The 25105-nt window shown below is 46.9% G+C and overlaps 1 protein-coding gene across 1 annotated transcript in view; it reads right to left on the reverse strand.

Moving 5' to 3' along the window:
* Positions 1-22298: 22298 nt before the first annotated feature.
* IDH3B (isocitrate dehydrogenase (NAD(+)) 3 non-catalytic subunit beta) overlaps positions 22299-25105 on the reverse strand; it is a 151391-nt gene continuing 148584 nt past the window's right edge. Inside the window, exon 12 of the mRNA XM_069205867.1 lies at positions 22299-23695. Coding sequence (XP_069061968.1) covers positions 23606-23695 — 90 coding nt within the window. The 3' untranslated portion in view covers positions 22299-23605. The remainder of the gene's footprint in view (positions 23696-25105) is intronic.

The raw sequence follows: 25105 nt of genomic DNA on the forward strand, positions 1-25105 counted from the left end.
TTCCACGGCCACCAGGTATGCCATGCCCACGAGGCATCCCAAGGCCACTAGGTATCCCACGGCCAATAGGTATCCCATGGTCATAGGCATCACACGGACACTAGGTATCCCACGGCCACTAGGTATCACATGCCCACTAGGTATCCCATCGCCCCTAGGTATCCCATCGCCCCTTGGTATCCCATGCTCACTAGGTATCCCACGGCCCCTAGGTATCCCATGCCCACTAGGTAACCCATGGTGCATAGGTATCCCATGCCCACTAGGTAACCCATGGCCACTAGGTATCCCATGCCCACTAAGTATCCCATGCCCACTAGGTAACCCATGGTGCATAAGTATCCCATGCCCACTAGGTAACCCATGGCCACTAGGTATCCCATGCCCACTAAGTATCCCATGCCCACTAGGTAACCCATGGTGCCTAGGTATCCCATGCCCACTAGGTAACCCATGGTGCCTAGGTTTCCCATGCCCACTAGGTAACCCATGGCCACTAGGTATTCCATGGCCACTAGGTATCCCGTGCCCACTAGATAACCCATGGTGCCTAGGTATCCCATGCCCACTAGGTAACCCATGGTGCCTAGGTATCCCATGCCCACTAGGTATCCCATGGCCACTAGGTAACCCATGGCCACTAGGTATCCCATGGCCACTAGATAACCCATGGCCAGTAGGTAACCCATGGTGCCTAGGTATCCCATGCCCACTAGGTAACCGACGACCATCAGTGTACATGCAATCAGTGGGCCTCCCAGAGAGTCCACCACTCCCAGAAGGGTATCTTGCAGCTAAGAGTAAAGGTCTCCCCAACACCTCATTCACTGCCTTCCAATATTAAACAATCACTGGACACTCCCAAACATTATGGACGAAATTACTAGGGGAGAAATAGCAGCCAAGGCAGACGTTTTGCCAGGCCCAAACCTTTTTTTTAGTACATATAAGTCACCCCTAAGGTAGGCTCTGGACAGTCCCAAGGACAGGTGCAGTGTATTTAAAAAGCAGGAGTTGTTTTATTTATTAAATTCAGCTCATTTTTCCAACTTGTTTGGAGATTCTTTTTGTGTGGTGTTTTCACAGTTTTACTTTTTGCAGTGTTGCATAAATACTTTACACATTGCATCTAAGATAAGCCTAACTGCTCTTTGCCAAGCCACCAAGGGGGCGAACATGGGTTAGTTTGGGTTTGCTTGTGCGTTACCCTGACAAGGATTGTGGTTGGTGCTTGACCACGGCTCAACCAGTAAGAAAATTAATTACCTCTAACTGTAGTTCTCCAGTATTGAAATGTTTCACAGATTCACATGCTTGAATCATTCCCTGTCATTAGGATGGGAGTCCCCGGTACCATATAATAGCACGGCAAAGTTAAATGAATAACACAAAGGACTTAGGGCCATATGTACTAACACATTTTCCCATTGACACAGAATGGGAAAAACCCTTTGCTACATCTGGCCCTTAGGCCTTTCAATTCCGCAACCTATCAGTCTATTTAAAAAAGAGACCAAACCTATCTGTCAACCAATCAGGCTGCCTTGCCCTCTAGAGAACTCCTGAGAGAAGCTTCGGACCATCAGATTTTCCATAGCACAAGTGCAGGAGAACCACATATAGGAGAGAAAAGGGGAAGGTGAGCTTCTCAGGGGAGGAGAGAGGGTTGCATGTAAATCTCTGAAGGATTCCAATACTGGGGAACTACAATTATAGGTAAGTAAATTATTTTTTTCGTACTCTGTAGGAAAGTACCATCTTGCCTGGCATGTTATCCCCATATTTCACTGCATATATGTTGTTTTAGTTGTATGTGTCACTGGGACCCTGCCAGCCAGAGCCCCAGTGCTCATAAGTGTGCCCTGTAAGTGTTACCTGTGTTATGACTAACTGTCTCACTGAGGCTCTGCTAATCAGAACCTCAGTGGTTATGCTCTCTCATTTCTTTCCAAATTGTCACTAACAGGCTAGTGACCAATTTCACCAATTTACATTGGCACACTGGAACACCCTTATAATTCCCTAGTATATGGTACTAAGGTACCCGGGGTATTGGGGTTCCAGGAGATCCCTATGGGCTGCAGCATTTCTTTTGCCACCCATAGGGAGATCTGACAATTCTTACACAGGCCTGCCAGTGCAGCCTGAGTGAAATAACGTCCACGTTATTTCACATCCATTTACCACTGCACTTAAGTAACTTATAAGTCACCTATATGTCTAACCTTTACCTGGTAAAGGTTGGGTGCTAAGTTACTTAGTGTGTGGGCACCCTGGCACTAGCCAAGGTGCCCCCACATTGTTCAGGGCAAATTCCCCGGACTTTGTGAGTGCGGGGACACCATTACACGTGTGCACTATACATATGTCACGACATATGTATAGCGTCACAATGGTAACTCCGAACATGGCCATGTAACATGTCTAAGATCATGGAATTGTCACCCCAATGCCATCCTGGCATTGGGGAGACAATTCCATGATCCCCGAGTCTCTAGATCAGACCAGGGTACTGCCAAACTACCTTTACCGGGGTTTCACTGCAGCTGCTGCTGCTGCCAACCCCTCAGACAGGTTTCTGCCCTCCTGGGGTCCAGCCAGGCTTGGCCCAGGAAGGCAGAACAAAGGACTTCCTCAGAGAGAGGGTGTTACACCCTCTCCCTTTGGAAAAAGGTGTCAGGGCTGGGGAGGAGTAGCCTCCCCCAGCCTCTGGAAATGCTTTGATGGGCACAGATGGTGCCCATCTCTGCATAAGCCAGTCTACACCGGTTCAGGGATCCCCCCAGCCCTGCTCTGGCGCGAAACTGGGCAAAGGAAAGGGGAGTGACCACTCCCCTGAGAGCTCCTCCAGTGTGCTCCAGACCTCTGCCATCTTGGAAACAGAGGTGCTGCTGGCACACTGGACTGCTCTGAGTGGCCAGGGCCAGCAGGTGACGTCAGAGACTCCTTCTGATAGGCTCCTCCAGGTGTTGCTAGCCTATCCTCTCTCCTAAGTAGCCAAACCTCCTTTTCTGGCTATTTAGGGTCTCTGCTTTGGGGAATTCTTCAGATAACGAATGCAAGAGCTCATCAGAGTTCCTCGGCATCTCTCTCTTCACCTTCTGCCAAGGAATCGACTGCTGACCGTGCTGGAAGCCTGCAAAACTGCAACAAAGTAGCAAAGACGACTACTGCGACCTTGTAACGCTGATCCTGCCGCCTTCTCGACTGTTTTCCTGGTGGTGCATGCTGTGGGGGTAGTCTGCCTCCTCTCTGCACTAGAAGCTCCGAAGAAATCTCCTGTGGGTCGACGGAATCTTCCCCTTGCAACCGCAGGCACCAGAGAACTGTATCACCGGTCCTCTGGGTCTCCTCTCAGCACGACGAGCGAGGTCCCTTGAACTCAGCAACTCTGTCCAAGTGACTCCCACAGCCCAGTGACTCTTCAGTCCAAGTTTGGTGGAGGTAAGTCCTTGCCTCCCTACGCTAGACTGCATTGCTGGGAACCGCGTGTTTTGCAGCTACTCCGGCTCCTGTGCACTCATCCAGGATTTCCTTTGTGCACAGCCAAGCCTGGGTCCCCGGCACTCTAACCTGCAGTGCACGACCTCCTGAGTTGTCCTCCGGCGTCGTGGGACCCTCCTTTGTGACTTCGGGTGAGCTCCAGTTCACTCCACTTCGTAGTGCCTGTTCCGGCACTTCTGCGGGTGCTGCCTGCTTCTGAGAGGGCTCCTTGTCTTGCTGGGCGCCCCCTCTGTCTCCTCACACATTTGGCGACATCCTGGTCCCTCCTGGGCCACAGCAGCATCCAAAAACCCTAACCGCGACCCTTGCAGCTAGCAAGGCTTGTTTGCGGTCTTTCTGCACGGAAACACTTCTGCACGACTCTTCACGACGTGGGACATCCATCCTCCAAAGGGGAAGTTTCTAGCCCTTGTCGTTCGTGCAGAATCCTCAGCTTCTACCATCCAGTGGCAGCTTCTTTGCACCCACAGCTGGCATTTCCTGGGCATCTGCCCATCCCCGACTTGATCGTGACTCTTGGACTTGGTCCCCTTGTTCCACAGGTACTCTCGTCTGGAAATCCATCGATGTTGCATTGCTGGTGTTGTTCTTTCTTGCAGAATTCCCCTATCACGACTTCTGTGCTCTCTGGGGAACTTAGGTGCACTTTGCACCCACTTTTCAGAGTCTTGGGGTGGGCTATTTTTCTAACCCTCACTGTTTTCTTACAGTCCCAGCGTCCCTCTACAAGGTCACATAGGTTTGGGGTCCATTCGTGGTTCGCATTCCACTTCTAGAGTATATGGTTTGTGTTGCCCCTATCCCTATGTGCCCCCATTGCATTCTATTGTGACTATACATTGTTTGCACTGTTTTCTATTGCTATTACTGCATATTTTGGTATTGTGTACATATATCTTGTGTATATTTGCTATCCTCATACTGAGGGTACTCACTGAGATATTTTTGGCATATTGTCATAAAAATAAAGTACCTTTATTTTTAGTATATCTGTGTATTGTGTTTCCTTATGATATTGTGCATATGACACTAGTGGTACTGAAGGAGCTTCACTCGTCTCCTAGTTCAGCCTAAGCTTCTCTGCTAAGCTACCTTTTCTATCAGCCTAAGCTGCTAGACACCCCTCTACACTAATAAGGGATACCTGGACCTGGTGCAAGGTGTAAGTACCCCTTGGTACCCAATACAAGCCAGGCCAGCCTCCAACATTGGTTGTGCAGCGGCGGGATAAGTACTTGAAACTACTTACCACTTTGTCATATTGTACTTTTCATAAGAGAAAAATATACAAAACAAGTTCAGTGTATGTACACCTAACCAAAAAGTTTTGCTTTTCTCCTCTTACTCTATTGCTAAGTGCTGAAAAGTACCTCTAAACTTTCAAAAAGTTCTTTAAAAGTTTTTAAAGTTTTTTTCTGTTCCTTCAAAAGTTCTGAAAACTTTTTCTTTCTTTTTCTGTCCCTTAAACCTTTTCTATAATGTCTGGTACAGGTCAAACGGTTGATCTGACTAAACTTGCATATGATCACCTTAGCTGGAAAGGAGCAAGGAGTCTCTGCATTGAAAGAGGTTTAGGGGTAGGGAAGAATCCCTCTAGAGAACTGTTAGTTAACATGCTCATTGAACAAGATAAGACCTTAGTTGGCACTTCTGGTGAGAGATTAGCTGATGGTTCCCACTCTGATTCTTGGGCACCCCTAGTAAAGGAGTTAGAAGGGAACCTTCCCAACCTGCCCATTAGCAGACCACCTAGCATGGTTGGTACTGATGTGAGTTCTCATCATAGTATAGAGGTAACTCCTTTAGGCCAGGTTGTTAGAGTGCCATCTGTTAAGGACAGGTCTCTCTCTGTTCATTCTCACCATTCTTCTGTGTCAAGGCATGCCCAACCCACCCTCCCTGAAGACAGAGTGTTAGAAAGGGAGCTCAATATATTGAGAGTGGAAGAATCCAGGCTGAAGCTCAAGAAGCAACAGCTGGATTTAGATAGACAAGCATTTGACTTAGAAAAAGAAAGACAGAGGTTGGGGTTTGGACCCCATGGTGGCAGCAGCAGTATTACAGATAGTAATCCTGTAAAAGAGCATGATTCTAGGAATCTGCACAAGATAGTTCCCCCTTACAAGGAGGGGGATGACATTAACAAGTGGTTTGCTGCACTTGAGAGGGCCTGTAATGTACAGGGGGTCCCTCAAAGGCAGTGGGCTGCTATCCTATGGCTATCTTTCAGTGGAAAGGGTAGGGATAGGCTCCTTACTGTGAAGGAAAGTGATGCCAATGATTTTACAGTTCTTAAGAATGCACTCCTTGATGGTTATGGCTTAACCACTGAAAAGTACAGGATCAAGTTCAGAGAAACCAAAAAGGAGTCTTCACAAGACTGGGTAGACTTTGTTGACCATTCAGTGAAGGCCTTGGAGGGGTGGTTACATGGCAGTAAAGTTTCTGACTATGAAAGCCTGTATAACTTAATCCTGTGAGAGCATATTCTTAATAATTGTGAGTCTGATTTGTTACACCAGTACCTGGTAGACTCAGATCTGACCTCTCCCCAAGAATTGGGAAAGAAGGCAGACAAATGGGTCAGAACAAGGGTGAACAGAAAAGTTCATACAGGGGGTGACAAGGATGGCAAGAAGAAGGATGGTAAGTCTTCTGACAAGAGTGGGGACAAATCTAAAAATGAGTCTTCATCAGGCCCACAAAAACACTCTGGTGGGGGTTGTGGGCCCAAATCCTCTTCAAATCAAAACAAAGAAAAGAAACCATGGTGCTATTTATGTAAAATAAAAGGCCATTTGAAAACTGATCCCAGTTGCCCAAAGAAAAGCACCAAGCCTCCTACCACTACAACCCCTGCTGCTACACCTAGTGCCCCTAGTAATAGCAGTGGTGGTGGGAGCAAACCTACTAATAGCCAATCCAAGGGAGTAGCTGGGCTCACTTTTGGTAATTTAGTTGGGGTTGGTCTTGTTAGGGAGACCACAGAGGCTGTGTTAGTCTTTGAGGGGGCTATTGATTTAGCCACCTTGGTTGCTTGTCCCCTTAATATGGACAAGTACAAGCAACTACCCCTAATAAATGGTGTTGAGGTTCAGGCCTACAGGGACACAGGGACACAGGTGCCAGTGTTACAATGGTAATAGAGAAACTGGTCCACCCTGAACAACACCTACTTGGTCACCAGTACCAAGTGACTGATGCTCATAACAACACTCTTAGCCACCCCATGGCTGTTGTGAATCTCAACTGGGGGGGGTTACTGGTCCAAAGAAAGTTGTGGTTGCCTCAGATTTACCTGTAGACTGTCTACTAGGGAACGATTTAGAGACATCAGCTTGGGCAGAAGTGGAGTTGGCGGCTCATGCAGCAATGCTGGGCATTCCAGGGCATATTTTTGCTTTAACCAGGGCTCAGGCCAGAATGCAAAAAGGACAGGGTGACTTGGATCCTGGAAGAATGGACCAAGTGCTCCCTAAAGCTAGGGTTAATAAAGGTAAAACACTACCTACTATCCCTCCCTCTACAGTGGATTCAACTTCTGAGGAAGAAGAATTTCCACCCTGTGCAGAACCTACACCAGAGGAGCTGGAAGCAGACACTGCTGAGCTTTTGGGTGAAGGGGGGCCTGCCAGGGACGAGCTGAGTGTGGCACAGCATACCTGTCCCACACTAGAGGGTCTAAGACAGCAAGCTGTCAAACAAGCAAATGGGGATGTCAGTGACTCTCACAGAGTTTACTGGGAGGACAACCTTTTGTATACTGAAGCAAGGGATCCAAAACCTGGAGCTGCCAGGAGATTGGTGATTCCTCAGGAATACAAAAAGTTCCTCCTAACTCTAGCCCACGACATTCCCTTAGCTGGACATTTGGGGCAAATGAAAACTTGGGACAGGCTTGTCCCCTTGTTTCATTGGCCTAGAATGTCAGAGGACACAAAGGAATTTTGTAAGTCCTGTGAAACCTGTCAAGCCAGTGGCAAAACAGGTGGCACTCCAAAGGCACCCCTTATTCCACTGCCTGTGGTTGGGGTTCCCTTTGAAAGGGTAGCGGTTGACATAGTTGGCCCCCTTGACCCTCCTACTAATTCCTCTAAGGACCACTACAGCTCCTGCAGTGAAAAAGGCCCTCCTGGGAATCTTTTCCAGGGTGGGCTTCCCAAAAGAGGTAGTATCAGACAGGGGAAGCAATTTCATGTCTGCTTACTTAAAGGCCATGTGGAAGGAATGTGGTGTGACATACAAGTTCACTACACCCTATCATCCACAAACAAATGGACTGGTTGAGAGGTTTAATAAAACTCTCAAAGGAATGAAAATGGGACTCACTGAAAAACTCTGCAGGAGATGGGATATCCTGTTACCTTGCCTCCTTTTTGCTTACAGGGAGGTACCCCAAAAAGGAGTGGGCTTCAGCCCCTTTGAACTCCTATTTAGACACCCTGTGAGAGGTCCTCTAACACTTGTGAAGGAGGGTTGGGAACAACCTTTAAAAGCTCCTAAGCAAGACATAGTGGACTATGTACTGTACCTAAGATGTAGGATGGCTGAGTACATGAAAAAGGCCAGTAAAAACCTTCAGGCCAGCCAAGAGCTCCAAAAGCAATGGCATGACCAGAAGGCTGTTCTGATTCAGTACCAACCAGGGCAGAAAGTGTGGGTCTTGGAGCCTGTGGCCCCAAGAGCACTCCAAGACAAATGGAGTGGTCCCCACATTATTGTTGAGAAAAAGGGTTAAGTCACCTACTTAGTTGACTTAGGCACTGCCAGGAGTCCCCTTAGGGTGCTCCATGTCAATCGCCTGAAACCCTACTATGACAGGGCTGATCTCACCCTGCTCATGGCAACAGATGAAGGACAGGAAGAAGAGAGTGACCCTCTCCCTGATCTCTTCTCTTCCACAGAGCAAGATGCTATTCTAGCAGATTGTCTTACTGCTGAGCAGAAAGACCACTGCATAAATCTCCTGGGTCAGTTTTCTGAACTCTTTTCTACTGTGCCAGGCACCACTTCTTGGTGTGAGCACACTATAGATACTGGAGACAGCCTGCCTGTCAAAAGTAAGATCTATAGGCAGCCTGACCATGTCAGAGACTGCATAAAACAAGAGGTTCAGAAAATGCTTGAACTGGGAGTGGTTGAGCACTCTGAAAGTCCATGGGCCTCTCCTGTGATACTTATACCAAAACCTCATTCCAAGGATGGAAAGAAGGAAATGAGATTTTGTGTAGACTATAGAGGTCTCAACCAAGTAACTAAAACTGATGCTCACCCTATACCCAGGGCAGATGAGCTAATAGATACACTGGCATCTGCCAAGTATCTAATCACCTTTGATTTGACTGCAGGGTATTGGCAGATCAAGTTATCAGAGGATGCAAAAGCAAAAACTGCATTTTCAACCATTGGAGGGCACTACAAATTCACAGTAATGCCTTTTGGGTTGAAGAATGCACCTGCCACTTTTCAGAGGTTGGTGAATACAGTCCTGCAAGGGCTGGAAGCTTTTAGTGCAGCATATCTAGATGATATAGCTGTCTTTAGCTCCAGCTGGGATGATCACCCGGTCAACCTATGGAAAGTTTTGGAGGCCCTGCAAAAGGCAGGCCTCACTATCAAGGCTTCAAAGTGCCAGATAGGGCAGGGAAAGGTGGTTTATCTGGGACACCTGGTAGGTGGAGAACAGATTGCACCACTTCAGGGGAAAATCCAAACTATTATAGATTGGGTTCCCCCTACAACTCAGACTCAGGTGAGAGCCTTCTTAGCCCTCACTGGGTACTACAGGAGGTTCATAAAGAACTATGGCTCCATTGCAGCCCCTCTTAATGACCTCACATCTAAGAAAATGCCTAAAAAGGTATTATGGACAGCAAACTGTCAGAAAGCTTTTGAGGTGCTGAAGCAGGCCATGTGCTCTGCACCTGTCCTGAAAAGCCCCTGTTACTCCAAAAAATTCATTGTCCAAACTGATGCATCTGAATTAGGGGTAGGGGCAGTCTTATCACAACTTAATTCTGAGGGCCAGGATCAACCTGTAGCTTTTTTCAGCAGGAGGTTGACCCCTAGAGAAAAGCGTTGGTCTGCCATAGAGAGGGAGGCCTTTGCTGTGGTCTGGGCACTGAAGAAGTTGAGGCCATACCTGTTTGGCACTCACTTCATTGTTCAGACAGACCACAAACCTCTACTTTGGCTAAAACAAATGAAAGGTGAAAACCCTAAATTGTTGAGGTGGTCCATATCCCTACAGGGAATGGACTATACAGTGGAACATAGACCTGGGAGTAGCCACTCCAATGCAGATGGACTCTCCAGATATTTCCACTTAGACAATGAAGACTCATCAGGTCATGGCTAGTCTTATTGTCCTTCGTTTGGGGGGGGGGGTTGTGTAGGAAAGTACCATCTTGCCTGGCATGTTACCCTCATATTTCACTGTATATATATGTTGTTTTAGTTGTATGTGTCACTGGGACCCTGCCAGCCAGGGCCCCAGTGCTCATAAGTGTGCCCTGTATGTGTTACCTGTGTTAGGACTAACTGTCTCACTGAGGCTCTGCTATCCAGAACCTCAGTGGTTATGCTCTCTCATTTCTTTCCAAATTGTCACTAACAGGCTAGTGACCAATTTCACCAATTTACATTGGCATACTGGAACACCCTTATAATTCCCTAGTATATGGTACTGAGGTACCCAGGGTATTGGGGTTCCAGGAGATCCCTATGGGCTGCAGCATTTCTTGTGCCACCCATAGGGAGATCTGACAATTCTTACACAGGCCTGCCAGTGCAGCCTGAGTGAAATAACGTTCACGTTATTTCACAGCCATTTACCACTGCACTTAAGTAACTTATAAGTCACCTATATGTCTAACCTTTACCTGGTAAAGGTTGGGTGCTAAGTTACTTAGTGTGTGGGCACCCTGGCACTAGCCAAGGTGCCCCCACATTGTTCAGGGCAAATTCCCCGGACTTTGTGAGTGCGGGGACACCATTACACGCGTGCACTATACATATGTCATGACATATGTATAGCGTCACAATGGTAACTCCGAACATGGCCATGTAACATGTCTAAGATCATGGAATTGTCACCCCAATGCCATTCTGGCATTGGGTAGACAATTCCATGATCCCCCGAGTCTCTAGCTCAGACCCGGGTACTGCCAAACTACCTTTCCCGGGGTTTCACTGCAGCTGCTGCCAACCCCTCAGACAGGTTTCTGCCCTCCTGGGTTCCAGCCAGGCTTGGCCCAGGAAGGCAGAACAAAGGACTTCCTCAGAGAGAGGGTGTTACACCCTCTCCCTTTGGAAAAAGGTGTCAGGGCTGGGGAGGAGATCCCCCAGCCCTGCTCTGGCGCGAAACTGGACAAAGGAAAGGGGAGTGACCACTCCCCTGACCTGCACCTCCCCTGGGAGGTGCCCAGAGCTCCTCCAGTGTGCTCCAGACCTCTGCCATCTTGGAAACAGAGGTGCTGCTGGCACACTGGACTGCTCTGAGTGGCCAGGGCCAGCAGGTGACGTCAGAGACTCCTTCTGATAGGCTCTTACCTGTGTTGCTAGCCTATCCTCCTTCCTAAGTAGCCAAACCTCCTTTTCTGGCTATTTAGGGTCTCTGCATTGGGGAATTCTTTAGATAACGAATGCAAGAGCTCATCAGAGTTCCTCTGCATCTCTCTCTTCACCTTCTGCCAAGGAATCGACCGCTGACTGCTCTGGACGCCTGCACAACCGCAACAAAGTAGCAAAGGCGACTACTGCAACCTTGTATCGCTGATCCAGCCGCCTTTTCCTGGTGGTGCATGCTGTGGGGGTAGTCTGCCTCCTCTCTGCACTAGAAGCTCCGAAGAAATCTCCAGTGGGTCTACGGAATCTTCCCCCTGCAACCGCAGGCACCAAAAGACTGCATCACCGGTCCTCTGGGTCCCCTCTCAGCACGACGAGCGTGGTCCCTGGAACTCAGCAACTCTGTCCAATTGACTCCCACAGTCCAGTGACTCTTCAGTCCAAGTTTGGTGGAGGTAAGTCCTTGCCTCACCACGCTAGACTGCATTGCTGGGTACCGCGTGATTTGCAGCTGCTCCGGCTCCTGTGCACTCTTCCAGGATTTCCTTTGTGCACAGCCAAGCCTGGGTCCCTGACACTCTAACCTGCAGTGCACGACCTCCTGAGTTGTCCTCCGGCGTCGTAGGACCTTCTTTTGTGACTTTGGGTGAGCTCCGGTTCACTCCTCTTCGTAGTGCCTGTTCCGGCATTTCTGCGGGTGCTGCCTGCTTCTGAGAGGGCTCCTTGTCTTGCTAGGCGCCCGCACTGTCTCCTCACACAGTTGGCGACATCCTTGTCCCTCCTGGGCCACAGCAGCATCCAAAAACCCTAACCGCGACCCTTGCAGCTAGCAAGGTTTGTTTGCGGTCTTTCTGCATGGGAACACCTCTGCAAGCTTCTTCACGACGTGGGACATCCATCCTCCAAAGGGGAAGTTCCTAGTCCTCTTTGTTCTTGCAGAATCCACAGCTTCTACCATCCGGTGGCAGCTTCTTTGCACCCTCAGCTGGCATTTCCTGGGTGTGAGAAAGTAGCCTCTTTCTAGCCTTGTTACCCTCACTTTTGGCCTGTTTGTGAGTGTATGTCAGGGTGTTTTCACTGTCTCACTGGGATCCTGCTAGCCAGGGCCCAGTGCTCATAGTGAAAACCCAATGTTTTCAGTATGTTTGTTATGTGTCACTGGGACCCTGCTAGTCAGGACCCCAGTGCTCATAAGTTTGTGGCCTATATGTATGTGTTCCCTGTGTGATACCTAACTGTCTCACTGAGGCTCTGCTAACCAGAACCTCAGTGGTTATGCTCTCTCTGTACAAATTGTCACTAACAGGCTAGTGACCAATGTTACCAATTTATATTGGCTTACTGGAACACCCTTATAATTCCCTAGTATATGGTACTGAGGTACCCAGGGAATTGGGGTTCCAGGAGATCCCTATGGGCTGCAGCATTTCTTTTACCACCCATAGGGAGCTCTGACAATTCTTACACAGGCCTGCCAGTGCAGCCTGAGTGAAATAACGTCCACGTTATTTCACAGCCATTTTACACTGCACTTAAGTAACTTATAAGGCACCTATATGTCTAACCTTTACCTGGTAAAGGTTAGGTGCAAAGTTACTTAGTGTGAGGGCACCCTGGCACTAGCCAAGGTGCCCCCACATTGTTCAGGGCCAATTCCCCGGACTTTGTGAGTGCGGGGACACCATTACACGCGTGCACTACATATAGGTCACCACCTATATGTAGCTTCACAATGGTAACTCCGAATATGGCCATGTAACATGTCTATGATCATGGAATTGCCCCCTCTATGCCATCCTGGCATAGTTGGCACAATCCCATGATCCCAGTGGTCTGTAGCACAGACCCTGGTACTGCCAAACTGCCTTTCCTGGGGTTTCACTGCAGCTGCTGCTGCTGCCAACCCCTCAGACAGGCATCTGCCCTCCTGGGGTCCAGCCAGGCCTGGCCCAGGATGGCAGAACAAAGAACTTCCACTGAGAGAGGGTGTTACACCCTCTCCCTTTGGAAAATGGTGTGAAGGCAGGGGAGGAGTAGTCTCCCCCAGCCTCTGGAAATGCTTTCTTGGGCACAGATGTGCCCAATTCTGCATAAGCCAGTCTACACCGGTTCAGGGGACCCCTTAGCCCTGCTCTGGCGCGAAACTGGACAAAGGAAAGGGGAGTGACCACTCCCCTGACCTGCACCTCCCCTGGGAGGTGTCCAGAGCTCCTCCAGTGTGCTCCAGACCTCTGCCATCTTGGAAACAGAGGTGCTGCTGGCACACTGGACTGCTCTGAGTGGCCAGTGCCACCAGGTGACGTCAGAGACTCCTTCTGATAGGCTCCTTCAGGTGTTGCTAGCCTATCCTCTCTCCTAGGTAGCCAAACCCTCTTTTCTGGCTATTTAGGGTCTCTGTCTCTCGGGAAACTTTAGATAACGAATGCAAGAGCTCATCCGAGTTCCTCTGCATCTCTCTCTTCACCTTCTGCCAAGGAATCGACTGCTGACCGCGCTGGAAGCCTGCAAAACTGCAACAAAGTAGCTAAGACGACTACTGCAACACTGTAACGCTGATCCTGCCGCCTTCTCGACTGTTTTCCTGGTGGTGCATGCTGTGGGGTAGTCTGCCTCCTCTCTGCACTAGAAGCTCCGAAGAAATCTCCCGTGGGTCGACGGAATCTTCCCCCTGCAACCGCAGGCACCAAAAAGCTGCATTACCGGTCCCTTGGGTCTCCTCTCAGCACAACGAGCGAGGTCCCTCGAATCCAACAACTCTGTCCAAGTGACCCCCACAGTCCAGTGACTCTTCAGTCCAAGTTTGGTGGAGGTAAGTCCTTGCCTGACCTCGCTAGACTGCATTGCTGGGAACCGCGACTTTTGCAGCTACTCCGGCGGAAATCCTTCGTGCACAGCCAAGCCTGGGTCCACGGCACTCTAACCTGCATTGCACGACTTTCTAAGTTGGTCTCCGGCGACGTGGGACTTCTTTGTGCGACTTCGGGTGAGCACCGTTTCACGCATCCTCGTAGTGCCTGTTTCTGGCACTTTTCCGGGTGCTACCTGCTGTTAAGAGGGCTCCTTGTCTTGCTCGACGTCCCCTCTACCTCCTGGTCTAATTTGCGACCTCCTGGTCCCTCCTGGGCCACAGCAGCATCCAAAAACGCTAACCGCACGATTTGCAGCTAGCAAGGCTTGTTGGCGTTCTTTCGGCGGGAAAACACTTCTGCACGACTCTCCACGGCGAGAGGGATCCGTCCACCAAAGGGGAAGTCTCTAGCCCTTTTCGTTCCTGCAGAAACCTCAGCTTCTTCTGTCCAGTAGAAGCTCCTTTGCACCCACAGCTGGCATTTCCTGGGCATCTGCCCATCTCCGACTTGCTTGTGACTTTTGGACTTGGTCCCCTTGTTCCACAGGTACCCAAGATTGGAAATCCATCGTTGTTGCATTGTTGGTTTGTGTCTTTCCTGCATTATTCCTCTAACACGACTTCTTTTTCCGTAGGGGAACTTTAGTGCAGTTTGCACTCACTTTTCAGGGTCTTGGGGAGTGTTATTTTTCTAACTCTCACGATTTTCTAATAGTCCCAGCGACCCTCTACAAGGTCACATAGGTTTGGGGTCCATTCGTGGTTCACATTCCACTTTTGGAGTATATGGTTTGTGTTGCCCCTATCCCTATGTGTCCCCATTGCATCCTATTGTAACTATACATGGTTTGCACTGTTTTCTAAGACTATACTGCATATTTTTGGTATTGTGTACATATATCTTGTGTATATTTCCTATCCTCTCACTGAGGGTACACTCTAAGATACTTTGGCATATTGTCATAAAAATAAAGTACCTTTATTTTTAGTATAACTGTGTATTGTGTTTTCTTATGATATTGTGCATATGACACTAAGTGGTACTGTAGTAGCTTCACACGTCTCCTAGTTCAGCCTAAGCTGCTCTGCTAAGCTACCATTATCTATCAGCCTAAGTTGCTAGACACCCTATACACTAATAAGGGATAACTGGGCCTGGTGCAAGTACCCCTTGGTACTCACTATAAGCCAGTCCAGCCTCCTACACTGGGCATCTGCCCAATCTCGACTTTGTCGCGACTCTTGGACTTGGTCCCCTTGTTTCACAGGTACTCTTGTCCGGAAATCCATCGTTGTTGCATTGCTGGTGTTGGTCTTCCTTGCAGAATTCCCCTATCACGACTTCTGTGCTCTCTGGGGAACTTAGGTGCACTTTACACCTACTTTTCAGGGTCTTGGGGTGGGCTATTCTTCTAACCCTCACTGTTTTCTTACAGTCCCAGCGACCCTCTACAAGCTCACATAGGTTTGGGGTCCATTCGTTGTTCGCATTCCACTTTTGGAGTATATGGTTTGTGTTGCCCCTATACCTATGTGCTCTCATTGCAATCTATTGTGACTGTACATTGCTTGCATTGCTTTCTATTGCTATTACTGCATATTTTTGGTATTGTGTACATATATCTTGTGTATATTTGCTATCCTCATACTGAGGGTACTCACTGAGATACTTTTGGCATATTGTCATAAAAATAAAGTACCTTTATTTTTAGTACTTCTGTGTATTGTGTTTTCTTTTGATATTGTGCATATGACACCAGTGGTATAGTGGGAGCTTTGCATGTCTCCTAGTTCAGACTAAGCTGCTCTGCTAAGCTACCCTTTTCTATCAGCCTAAGCTGCTAGACACCTCTTCTACACTAATAAGGGATACCTGGACCTGGTGCAGAGTGTAAGTACCCCTTGGTACCCACTACAAACCAGGCCAGCCTCCTACACCCATTCATGTGGGTTCAGAACTTTTCTGGATGTCTCACCAATGAAATTCCTCAGCATTTCAACAGTAAATATATCAAAATGTCACCTACTGAGGTCTCCCTATGTAAACCCAGTTGATGCTGTCACAAGAACAGGTCTTTATCTCACCATCAAGTGTCTTGGGTCCAACCACGACCACTTACCCTGTAACTGTTGCTTTTTAATGGATCCTCAGGGAGCAGCATGCAAGGAGACCCCAGTATCATAAGTAACCTCATTGAGAATCGTCCCCCAAGGGATCTTGCCGGAAAAAACACAAGAAAGGTCTTAGGAATGAGAAGTCCTCTTCTTTTCCACGGACACTGCTCTGCTGCTGGGACCGTTTGGACTCTCGGTGGTGCTTTTCCCGTTACTTGACCATGGGCTCTTTACAGAGGGGACTGATAGATCAACTTCAACCACACACTAAAGACATGAAATCTTAGACCCAGCGCAAGCTAGCTTTAGATGTTTCTAATCACAAAGTCTGTAATAGGCACAATCTCCAATGATCTACCATGCCAGTTGGACAACAGCTGTGGTGAAGTCTTAATTTCATTAGCTCTGTCAGCATCTTTCAACGTCATTGATCGAGGTTTTCTACTTTCACATTTGTCAGAGGTTGGGGTTGGAGGATAAGTGTTTTACTGGATATGGACTTTCGTAGCGGGAATATCTCATGTAACTATCAAACTGCTGCCTGTAGGCTTGCCCTTGTGTCCTTCAGGGCTCTGTCCAGGCACCCCACTTTACACTACATAATTCAGACTGCTACTGAAGGTGGTCCATTCCTTTGGGATCAATCTAGAAATTATGTGGATGCACCCAGCTGATCTTCAGATTGGCTGCTATCATCAACGGATAACCCTGATAAACTGTTTAACTACTTGCTTTAAGGACATTGATTAATGGATGTAGAAGAGTTAAAAGCTGACACTGATTAAACCCAAGAGCTTGAAAGTAGATCAAACACTGACCTGATCTATTGAGATCTGCACTGAAGTTTTGGTTTTGGGTGAGGGTCCACCCCAGTTGCACTCAGCTTGCCTTGACAATTTTTGCAGATCAATGACTTCTATTGTGAAAAATTGTTTTTTTATAAGCCATCCCCAATCATCTAGGCCGTATCAGCCATCACCTTCTTCAGACTGGACAACTCAATTTGTGCCCATCTTAGCATTCAGCAGTTTGTCAGTCTGCTTCTACGATGATGTCAGAATGTGGCTGCGAGCCTAGCGGTGCACATCAGCCCCGGCCATATTTCTACAGCCATTCCACTGCCTCCCAGTCCAAGAAAGGATTAGGTTTAAATCTCCAGGCATGGTTCTTCCTAATATCCATTCAGAAGACCCTTTTTTTCCTCCAGGAGAAATTTCAGCAGTAACTTCCCATAAGAGCTCTCTGCTCTGTACAGGTGCTCAGATTCTGTTCCCAAGGTTAGGAAGGCTTGGGCAGGGCGTCAATTCTCCTCACTGGTTGCCTGACAGACTTTGAATACACTTGAACACAAAACTATGAAACAAATATTTGCAATGCAATAGGTCCCTAATTTGCTTGAGTTAGAGCTACTGGTGCTGTAAATGCCTAACTACATAAATGCCACATAAATTAGTCAACCCTGACGCATAGTTTGATCTTCTCTGCCACATAATTCCAGTAGTCCTGCATAGAACTAAAGCACTTCCATTTACCTTGTGCCTCTATCTGCAGCAAACAATGCAAATATTGCCATTATTCATTACATTTATTTATATTATTATTTTGGGGTTCCCCCCCAACCTTGAGTGAGGACCCAGAGATGACCTGGACAGAAAGAGCAGGCCGTGCTATGAGTTATGGGCAAAAATGTTTTGTAAAATGAATGCCCCGCAAAGCATTATGGGGCAAATTTCTGAGTGTAGCGAGTATCTTAAAACCTTAACTGTAATGCTCAGAACAGCCCCTAGAGGGCACCAGAATAAAAATAGCATTTGTAAGAAACATGGTCATGTAACCATACAGTCTGCCCCTAGAAAGCATAACCACATGAAAAGAGAATGGCAGAAAATAATGCAGTGTAACCATATATTTAGCCCTGAGAGGGCGTAGTGTATTACACATTTCAGGCCTACTAGAATAGCATTACAAACAAGGCCCTTGAAAGAGAACTACTCCCAGCTGTAAAACAAAAGTTCAAGTCATGAGAGAGCTTAAAAAGACACTGAACTGGTGGGAGGGGTAATTATTTTGAGATCCCCAAACCAAAGCATTAAGAGGAGAGTTTCCCGAGTGCAGTGAATATTGTAGTATCGGCTTCCCCGCTGTGCTGGGAGAGCTGCATTGAGGGCTTCTGTGTTTTGTTTCCTGTTTAAAATGTGCCAGTTTGTTTATTTATCAACTGCTAAACTTGTTCGTAATTGGTACTCATGTAAAGCGCTCCTCCGAACGAGTTCATGCTACATGAAACTTCAGAATAAAAAAATAAATAAAAAACCCAATCCCCCAGCTTGCAGCCTTTGGGCGCAGACACCACAAAGAAACAGCGGCACGCCGAAAAACAAGGAAGAGGCTAAAACAACATACAGACACGGAGCACGAAGCGGAGAGACAAAAAAAAAAGAGATAGTGCGCCACACTAAGGTATATGGCCAATCTTGCAATAATCCATGTAACAGGGTCAGTCTTCAAGGCGGTAACAAACCAGCCCCAAGGCGGAAGAAACGTAAAGCATTTACCTACAAAATCAAGGGAATTTTGAAAGGCAGGCCAAGGAACGAATGGAAGTGATGGGCGTGGTGAAACGCACAGAAGTAGATTACAACATGTCGAGTGACCGCGCATGCGCAATGCCTGGGCTTGACATAAATAGTAGCATTTCTTCTATATTAGGAAGAGATTAAAGATTGTTCCCATCTCTGTTGTAGGAAAGTAGCCTCTTTCTAGCTTGGTTACCCCCACTTTTCGCCTGTTTGTCAGTGTGCTTGACAGTCTCTACTGGACTCCTGCTAACCAGGACCCCAGCAGATATGCTCTCTCCCGTAAATTTGGTTGTTGGTTACTGTTATCACAATATTTCACCCACAACTGGCATACTGGTGCCCCCTTATAAGTCCCCACTATATGGTACCTAGGTACCCAGGGCATTGGGGTTCCGGGGGATCCCCATATGCTGCAGCATATATTTTGCTGCCCATAGGGAGCCCATCAAAGGCTTCTGCAGGACTGCAATTGCAGCCTGCGTGAAAAGGTGCAAGCACCCTTTCACTGCTATTTTCACTACATCAGGTCACTTATAAATCACCCCTATGGCAGGCCTTCCAGGCCAGAGGGCAGGGTGCAAAGTGTCTGTGTGTAAGGGCACCCCTACACTAGCAGAGGTGCCCCCATGAACTCCAGGCCCATTTTGTGCGGGGACGCCATTTCACACGTGTAGTGTAGTGGACAATGGTAACTCCGAAAATAGGCATGTTTGGTATCAAACATGTTGAAATCTTAACCCAAGGCTTTTACAAGCATTGGTTGTATGATTCCATGTGCTCTGGGGGCTCCTTAAAGGACCCCCGGTATTGCCATTTCAGGCTTCTGAGGGTTTCCAGGCAGCCCAAGCTGCTGCCACTTCCCAGACAGGTTTCTGCCCTCCTGTTGCCTGAGAAGCTCAAGCCCAGGAAGACAGAACAAAGCATTTCCTCTGAGAGAGGGTGTTACACCCTCTCCCTTTGGAAATAGGTGTTACAGGCTGGAGAGGGGTAGCCTCCCCAAGCTACTGGCAATGCTTTGAAGGGCACATTTGGTGTCCTCCTTGCAGAAACCAGTGTACACAGGTTCAGGGACCCTCAATCCCTGCTCTGGTGTGAAACTGGACAAAGGAAAGGGGACTGACCACTCCCCTGTCCATCACTACCCCAGCAGTGGTGCTCAGAGCTCCTCCAGAGGGTACCTGGGTTTTGCCATCTTGGATTCAAGGTTGGCAGGGAACTCGGGGAGCGGCCAGTGGCAGCAGGTGATGTCAGAACCCTCCCCTAGTAGGTGCTTACCTGGTTAGGTGACCAATGAGCCTTTCAGGGCTATTTAGGGTCTCTCCTTTGGGTGGTTCCTCAGATTCAGATTGCAAGACTCCAGCAGGAATCCTCTGCACTCTCTACTTCAACTCCTCACCAAAGAAACTGCATCTGGACCCTCCAGGAACCCTACAAGCTGCAAAAAAGATGCAAGACGCCTCCTGTAACATTGGATCTCCGGCTCCTGCAAGCACCTGCAACAGTTCCTGGTCGTGCATCCTCTGAGGACAGTCCGTCTTCAGCCTGCATCAGAAGGAAGAAGGAACTTCCCTGGGGTGAAGGAGTCACTCCCCTGCTTCTTCAGGCACCAACTGCAACAAAGACCAGCTGCGTGGATCCCCTCTCCGTGGATCCTGCATCACGGGTGGATCCTGCATCACCGGCGGTGGACTGAAGTGGTCTAGAAGGTCCTCTCTTCCAGCTGTCCAACTTTGGTGGAGGTAAAACCTTGCCTCCCCATGCACAACAGTACCCCCGTGCACCACGTCATTTGCAGCTGCCAAGGCTTGTTGGCATCTTTCCTCGAAGTTCTTTGTTCAACTTGAAGCTCCAGCCCCCAGAACTCCATCCTGCTACGCACAGCTTCCTGAGTTGTTCCTCAGCGGCATAGGAGCTTATGTCATAGTGCTGCATGGGCCTCTTTTGCAACTTCTTCGTCCCCGTCCTGTGGGACTTCTGTGTGTGCTGCCTGGTCTTCTGTGGGCTCCCTGTACTGCTGCGGGCCCCCTCTGACTCAACATGGAACTTCCTGGTCCCCGGCAGTGCCATTTTCCACTAACAGTGAGCTTTGCGTGGGCCAAGGCGTATTGGCGGACTACTGCGACGCAAACCTTCGGTGTAGTGCTGACTCTTCATCCTCAACAGTGGTTCACTTCTTGCATCTTCCTCCTGGTGGGTTGGGGCTCCTGCCCTTCCTTGAGTCTCCTGTGCTTCTTGGACTTGGTCCCCTCTTTCCACAGGTCTTCTTGTCCAGGAATCCACTGTTGGTGTCTTGCAGTCTCTTCTGGGTTTTGCAATATGCTTCTGTTCTTCTTTCTGTGTTCTAGGAAACTTACAGTGATTTACTCCTGCTTTCCTGGTCACTGGGGTGGGTTCTGGTACTTACCTTTGGGTTTTCTAGTACTCCCAGCTCCCCTCTAGACACTACACTTGCCTAGGCGGAGACCGACTTTCGCATTCCACTTTCTTAGTACATGGTTTGTGCTGTGCCCTCCCTAGTCCCATTTCTAACTATTGTGATTTTCACTAATTGCACTGTTTTCTAACTTTTTTTCTTTCCTTTTTCTCCATACTAGTGTATATAATTTGTGTATAACTTACCTCCGAAGGGAGTATAGACTCTATGGTATTTTTGGTATTTGTGTCACCAAAATAAAGTACCTTTATTTTTGTAACCTGAGTGTTTTCTTTCATGTGTGTGTGTACTGTGTGACTGCAGTGGTATTGCAGGAACTTTGCATATCTCCTAGATAAGCCTTAGCTGCTCGGCTACAGCTTCCCCTAGAGAACCTGGCTTCTAGACACTGACTACACTACACTAATAAGGGATACCTGGACCTGGTATAAGGTGTAAGTACCATAGGTGCCCACTACAAACCAGGCCAGCCTCCTACATCTGATAACTAGCCCACTTGCTGGCTTTGTAACCTCAGTGGCTATCCCTACTAAAACTAGGCCCGATGGCTGCATAAGTCTATGTATTACGAGCAGTGCCAGTGAAAATCACATGCTGTCTCTTGTCTCTTACAGCATAACATAGCGTATCATAGAACGTTGGGACTTCTGTTCTAGTGTCCCGAATTTGAGATCTCGTCTGCAGTATCCTCATCCAGAAGAACAGACACAAACTATGCAGATACTCAGAAGCAGAGAGAACATATGATCCCATGTGGGGAGCCACAAAGCTTTGAAAAGCAGATGGCTCAGCTTAGGCACATACAGGAATAACAACAACAATTGTGGCACATGTGGTATTAAAATCTCTTTGCATTTGAACCTACAAAGACACACAAGCATGGAATAAAAAGAGTAGAGGACAGGAAAGGAAAGTGCCAGCAGGATGACAAAACAGCTAAGAATTAAGGGAGGAAGCTAAAACAAACTGAGAAAGAAAATAGCAGGAGAAAAAGGCAGAAAAAACCCAGAAAAAAAGCAAATCACATGAAGGAAGAGATAAAAATTGAATCCAAGAAAGAAATTCTTAAAGAGTAAACAAAGATAAAAAAATTACAAAGGAGGAATTAAACATAGCCATGAGATCAGATAGTGGAAGATGTGAAACGTGCAGCAGTAAAACATCGCAAAAGGCTAAACGCAGAGGGACTGGGGAGGAAAGCGGTCACATGACCGATTTCATAAAAAAGGACACATGGAAAATGCAAATCATATAAAGTGAAAGCATTGTAAATATTTATTCAATAATACAAAATACTTTAATAAATATATGCTCCGGAGTGCTCCAGATCACTTTTCCTCAGCTGTTCACTGGAATCTCTACTTCGAGGAACTTTTATAGTAGATGAGGGAGTGTCATATTGCAGGATCAAGGAGTGTCTATTGTGACTCGCTCACTCTAAACCATGCGAACAAAAGCATGTTTGTGCGTTATAAACATATGTCATGCTAACACTGTACTGCACATGGAATGATTTTCTAATGACTTTGGTTTGCTTTACACAAATTTGTTGCAACGTACAGAAGTATTGCATTAAGCCCTCACTTTGGAAATTGAAATCCTTGTGGTTGGAATCTGCAAATTCAATCAGCGATAACCTACCCTGCCAGAAAGTACAACTGCAGGAGGTTCGTCAAGCACTGACCGGCTACTCAAATCAAGTGAAGAACATTAGGAGACTGCATCAGCAACAAGGAGAAAACTATGTGGATATACAAAACAAGAGAGGAGCTAAAGCAACTTAAAGGAAAAATACCAAAGTAACAACCAATCCTGAAAGGGACAGAGTTAAGAACCTAAATCAACAGCAAGAAGAAAACTAACAAGACAAGTCTGAATTTAAAGCAAGCCAGGAGGCTGAGGGCCAAGGGGGTTACTTTGTCACAAATGTGACTGATATCCCGTCCACCGTATTACAATTTCTTTATAGCCTATGGAACTTGTAATAAGGCGAACAATGTATCCGTCACATTTCTGACCAAGTAACCCCTCCGCCAAACTCTAAATCAGGCCCTAAATCATCAATGAGAAGAGGCCAAACAAAAACACCCACAAATGGTTGAAAGTCGGGACACTAAATCAGTACTGGCAATTAGTTCTAGAGAGAAAAATCTGGAAAATTAATCAGCATTATCTTAAAGCCCAGCAGAAAGACAGCGCACTAAGCAAGAGCTCACATCAACAGGCCAAGCCTAAACGGAAAGCAAACCTGGAGACAATACATGAACTAACCAGATATTACATTTAAAGAGAGTCCTGGAACTAAATCAGCAACAAAACAGAAGAGCTACAAAACTCATCCTCAGAGAAAGAGGGGAAAAAAGGTATAATGCCACAACTTGGATTGTCTTGCACTGCAGTTCTTTGAAGGCATGTTGTAGATTTAACTGGAAGTAGAGGTGCAATGATAGTGGTTAAACCAGCAGCCCCCGAAAGTTGAAATCACAAAACAAGTGGGAGACCCAGCAACTCCCAAACAAACTTAGGGTAGAGCGAGAAAACACATCTGATTACAGCAAGTTAATGTTTCAAACTGGGACCGAGATTGTCAACCACAGCGTTCATGAAGTCCGAGGTGGTGGAGTAACCGCCCATGTCGCGCGTCCGCACCTACAGCAAAAAAAAAAAAAGAAGGCAGCACAAACAACAAACACAGAAAGAAAAGAAATGAAGTTGTGAATGTAACAAAACTGAAAAGGTGATAAAATATTAAATTAAATATGAAATGAGAAGCAGATGACTAGCAGAATAAAAACAGCAAATGATACTGATATCTGATAATAGGTACCAAGATAGGGAAATCAATAAAATATACTAATGCAATGAAATCCTTCATTCATTTTGAAAACAGCTCTACTCCAATTGAATACTTTATCAAAACTGCAGACATAATTTTTCTTATTTATACTATTTAGAAAAAAACAATAATAGCATTTTAACACAATTTGAAGTAAAACAATATAACTCAAACGTAAATTTATCTTTAATACATTCAATATTAAAATAATGTATCTTCCAGAACCCAGCCTTTGGATTTTTTTTTTTTTTACATAAATTACCTCTGGTCCTTTGAGTATTGAAAATATCATCTCTAAATAACACACATCAATGTCCTAGTATTGTGTTTTGGTTTCCTTCTGAATGATGCCACTAGTATGATTTCGGTGCCGCTGACTGTTGGAAAACGGATCTTTTAAAGAATGCACCGTTCTACATTACTTCCGAGCACTCACTGTAGGAAGTTTTTTACACCTTTTAAAAGTGATAATTCAACTTGTGCTTATTGGATCTTTGTCGTTTTGACCTCACTTTATTCAGCTACATATTATCTACTTTTCTAAACCTGTGTGGCGTATTTTTGTGGTGTTTTCACAGCGTTACTATATGATTTATTGCACAAATACTTTACACATTGCCTTCTATGTTAAGCCTGACTGCTCAGTGCCAAGCTACCAGAGGGTGTGCACAGGATAATTTGGATTGTGTGTGACTTACCCTGAGTAGGCTCGTGGTCCCTACGTGGACAGGGTGCATACCTCTGCCAACTAGAAACCCCATTTAATGTTTACCAGTGTTTGCAACAAGGTGATAACTGATTTCAATACTTCTCCAATAAAGAAAGTTTGGAAGCAACAAAGGAAACTGAAGTAAACATCAACCTTGCAGAATTACTGCAGCAAGAGCAAAGGATCTGTGGGACTGACTTCTTTGATAACAGGTGGCTTTATAAGTGACTCTTTTTTTTGCTAACAGGTTTGTTTGGCATCTGATCCGTTTGGGGAGAAACCACATATCTATTCCTTTGAGTGGCTGCAGAGAGTGAAAAAGACAGAACTTCCTGCAGTGTACAGTGCTTTTAAGGAGGTATTTAGTAAAGAACAAGCAGGAAGGTTTCCACTGCATCATAGTTATGAATGTGAAACAGGTCATATCCCAGGCTCCAAAGTCCCTTGAAGTCAGATCTGTGCCCTTACTGAAAAAGAGAACCAACATCGGAGGGAATACTTGGGTAATGTAGGA

This window comes from Pleurodeles waltl, chromosome 1_1, assembly GCF_031143425.1.
Source record: "Pleurodeles waltl isolate 20211129_DDA chromosome 1_1, aPleWal1.hap1.20221129, whole genome shotgun sequence".
Taxonomy (NCBI): Eukaryota; Metazoa; Chordata; class Amphibia; order Caudata; family Salamandridae; genus Pleurodeles; species Pleurodeles waltl.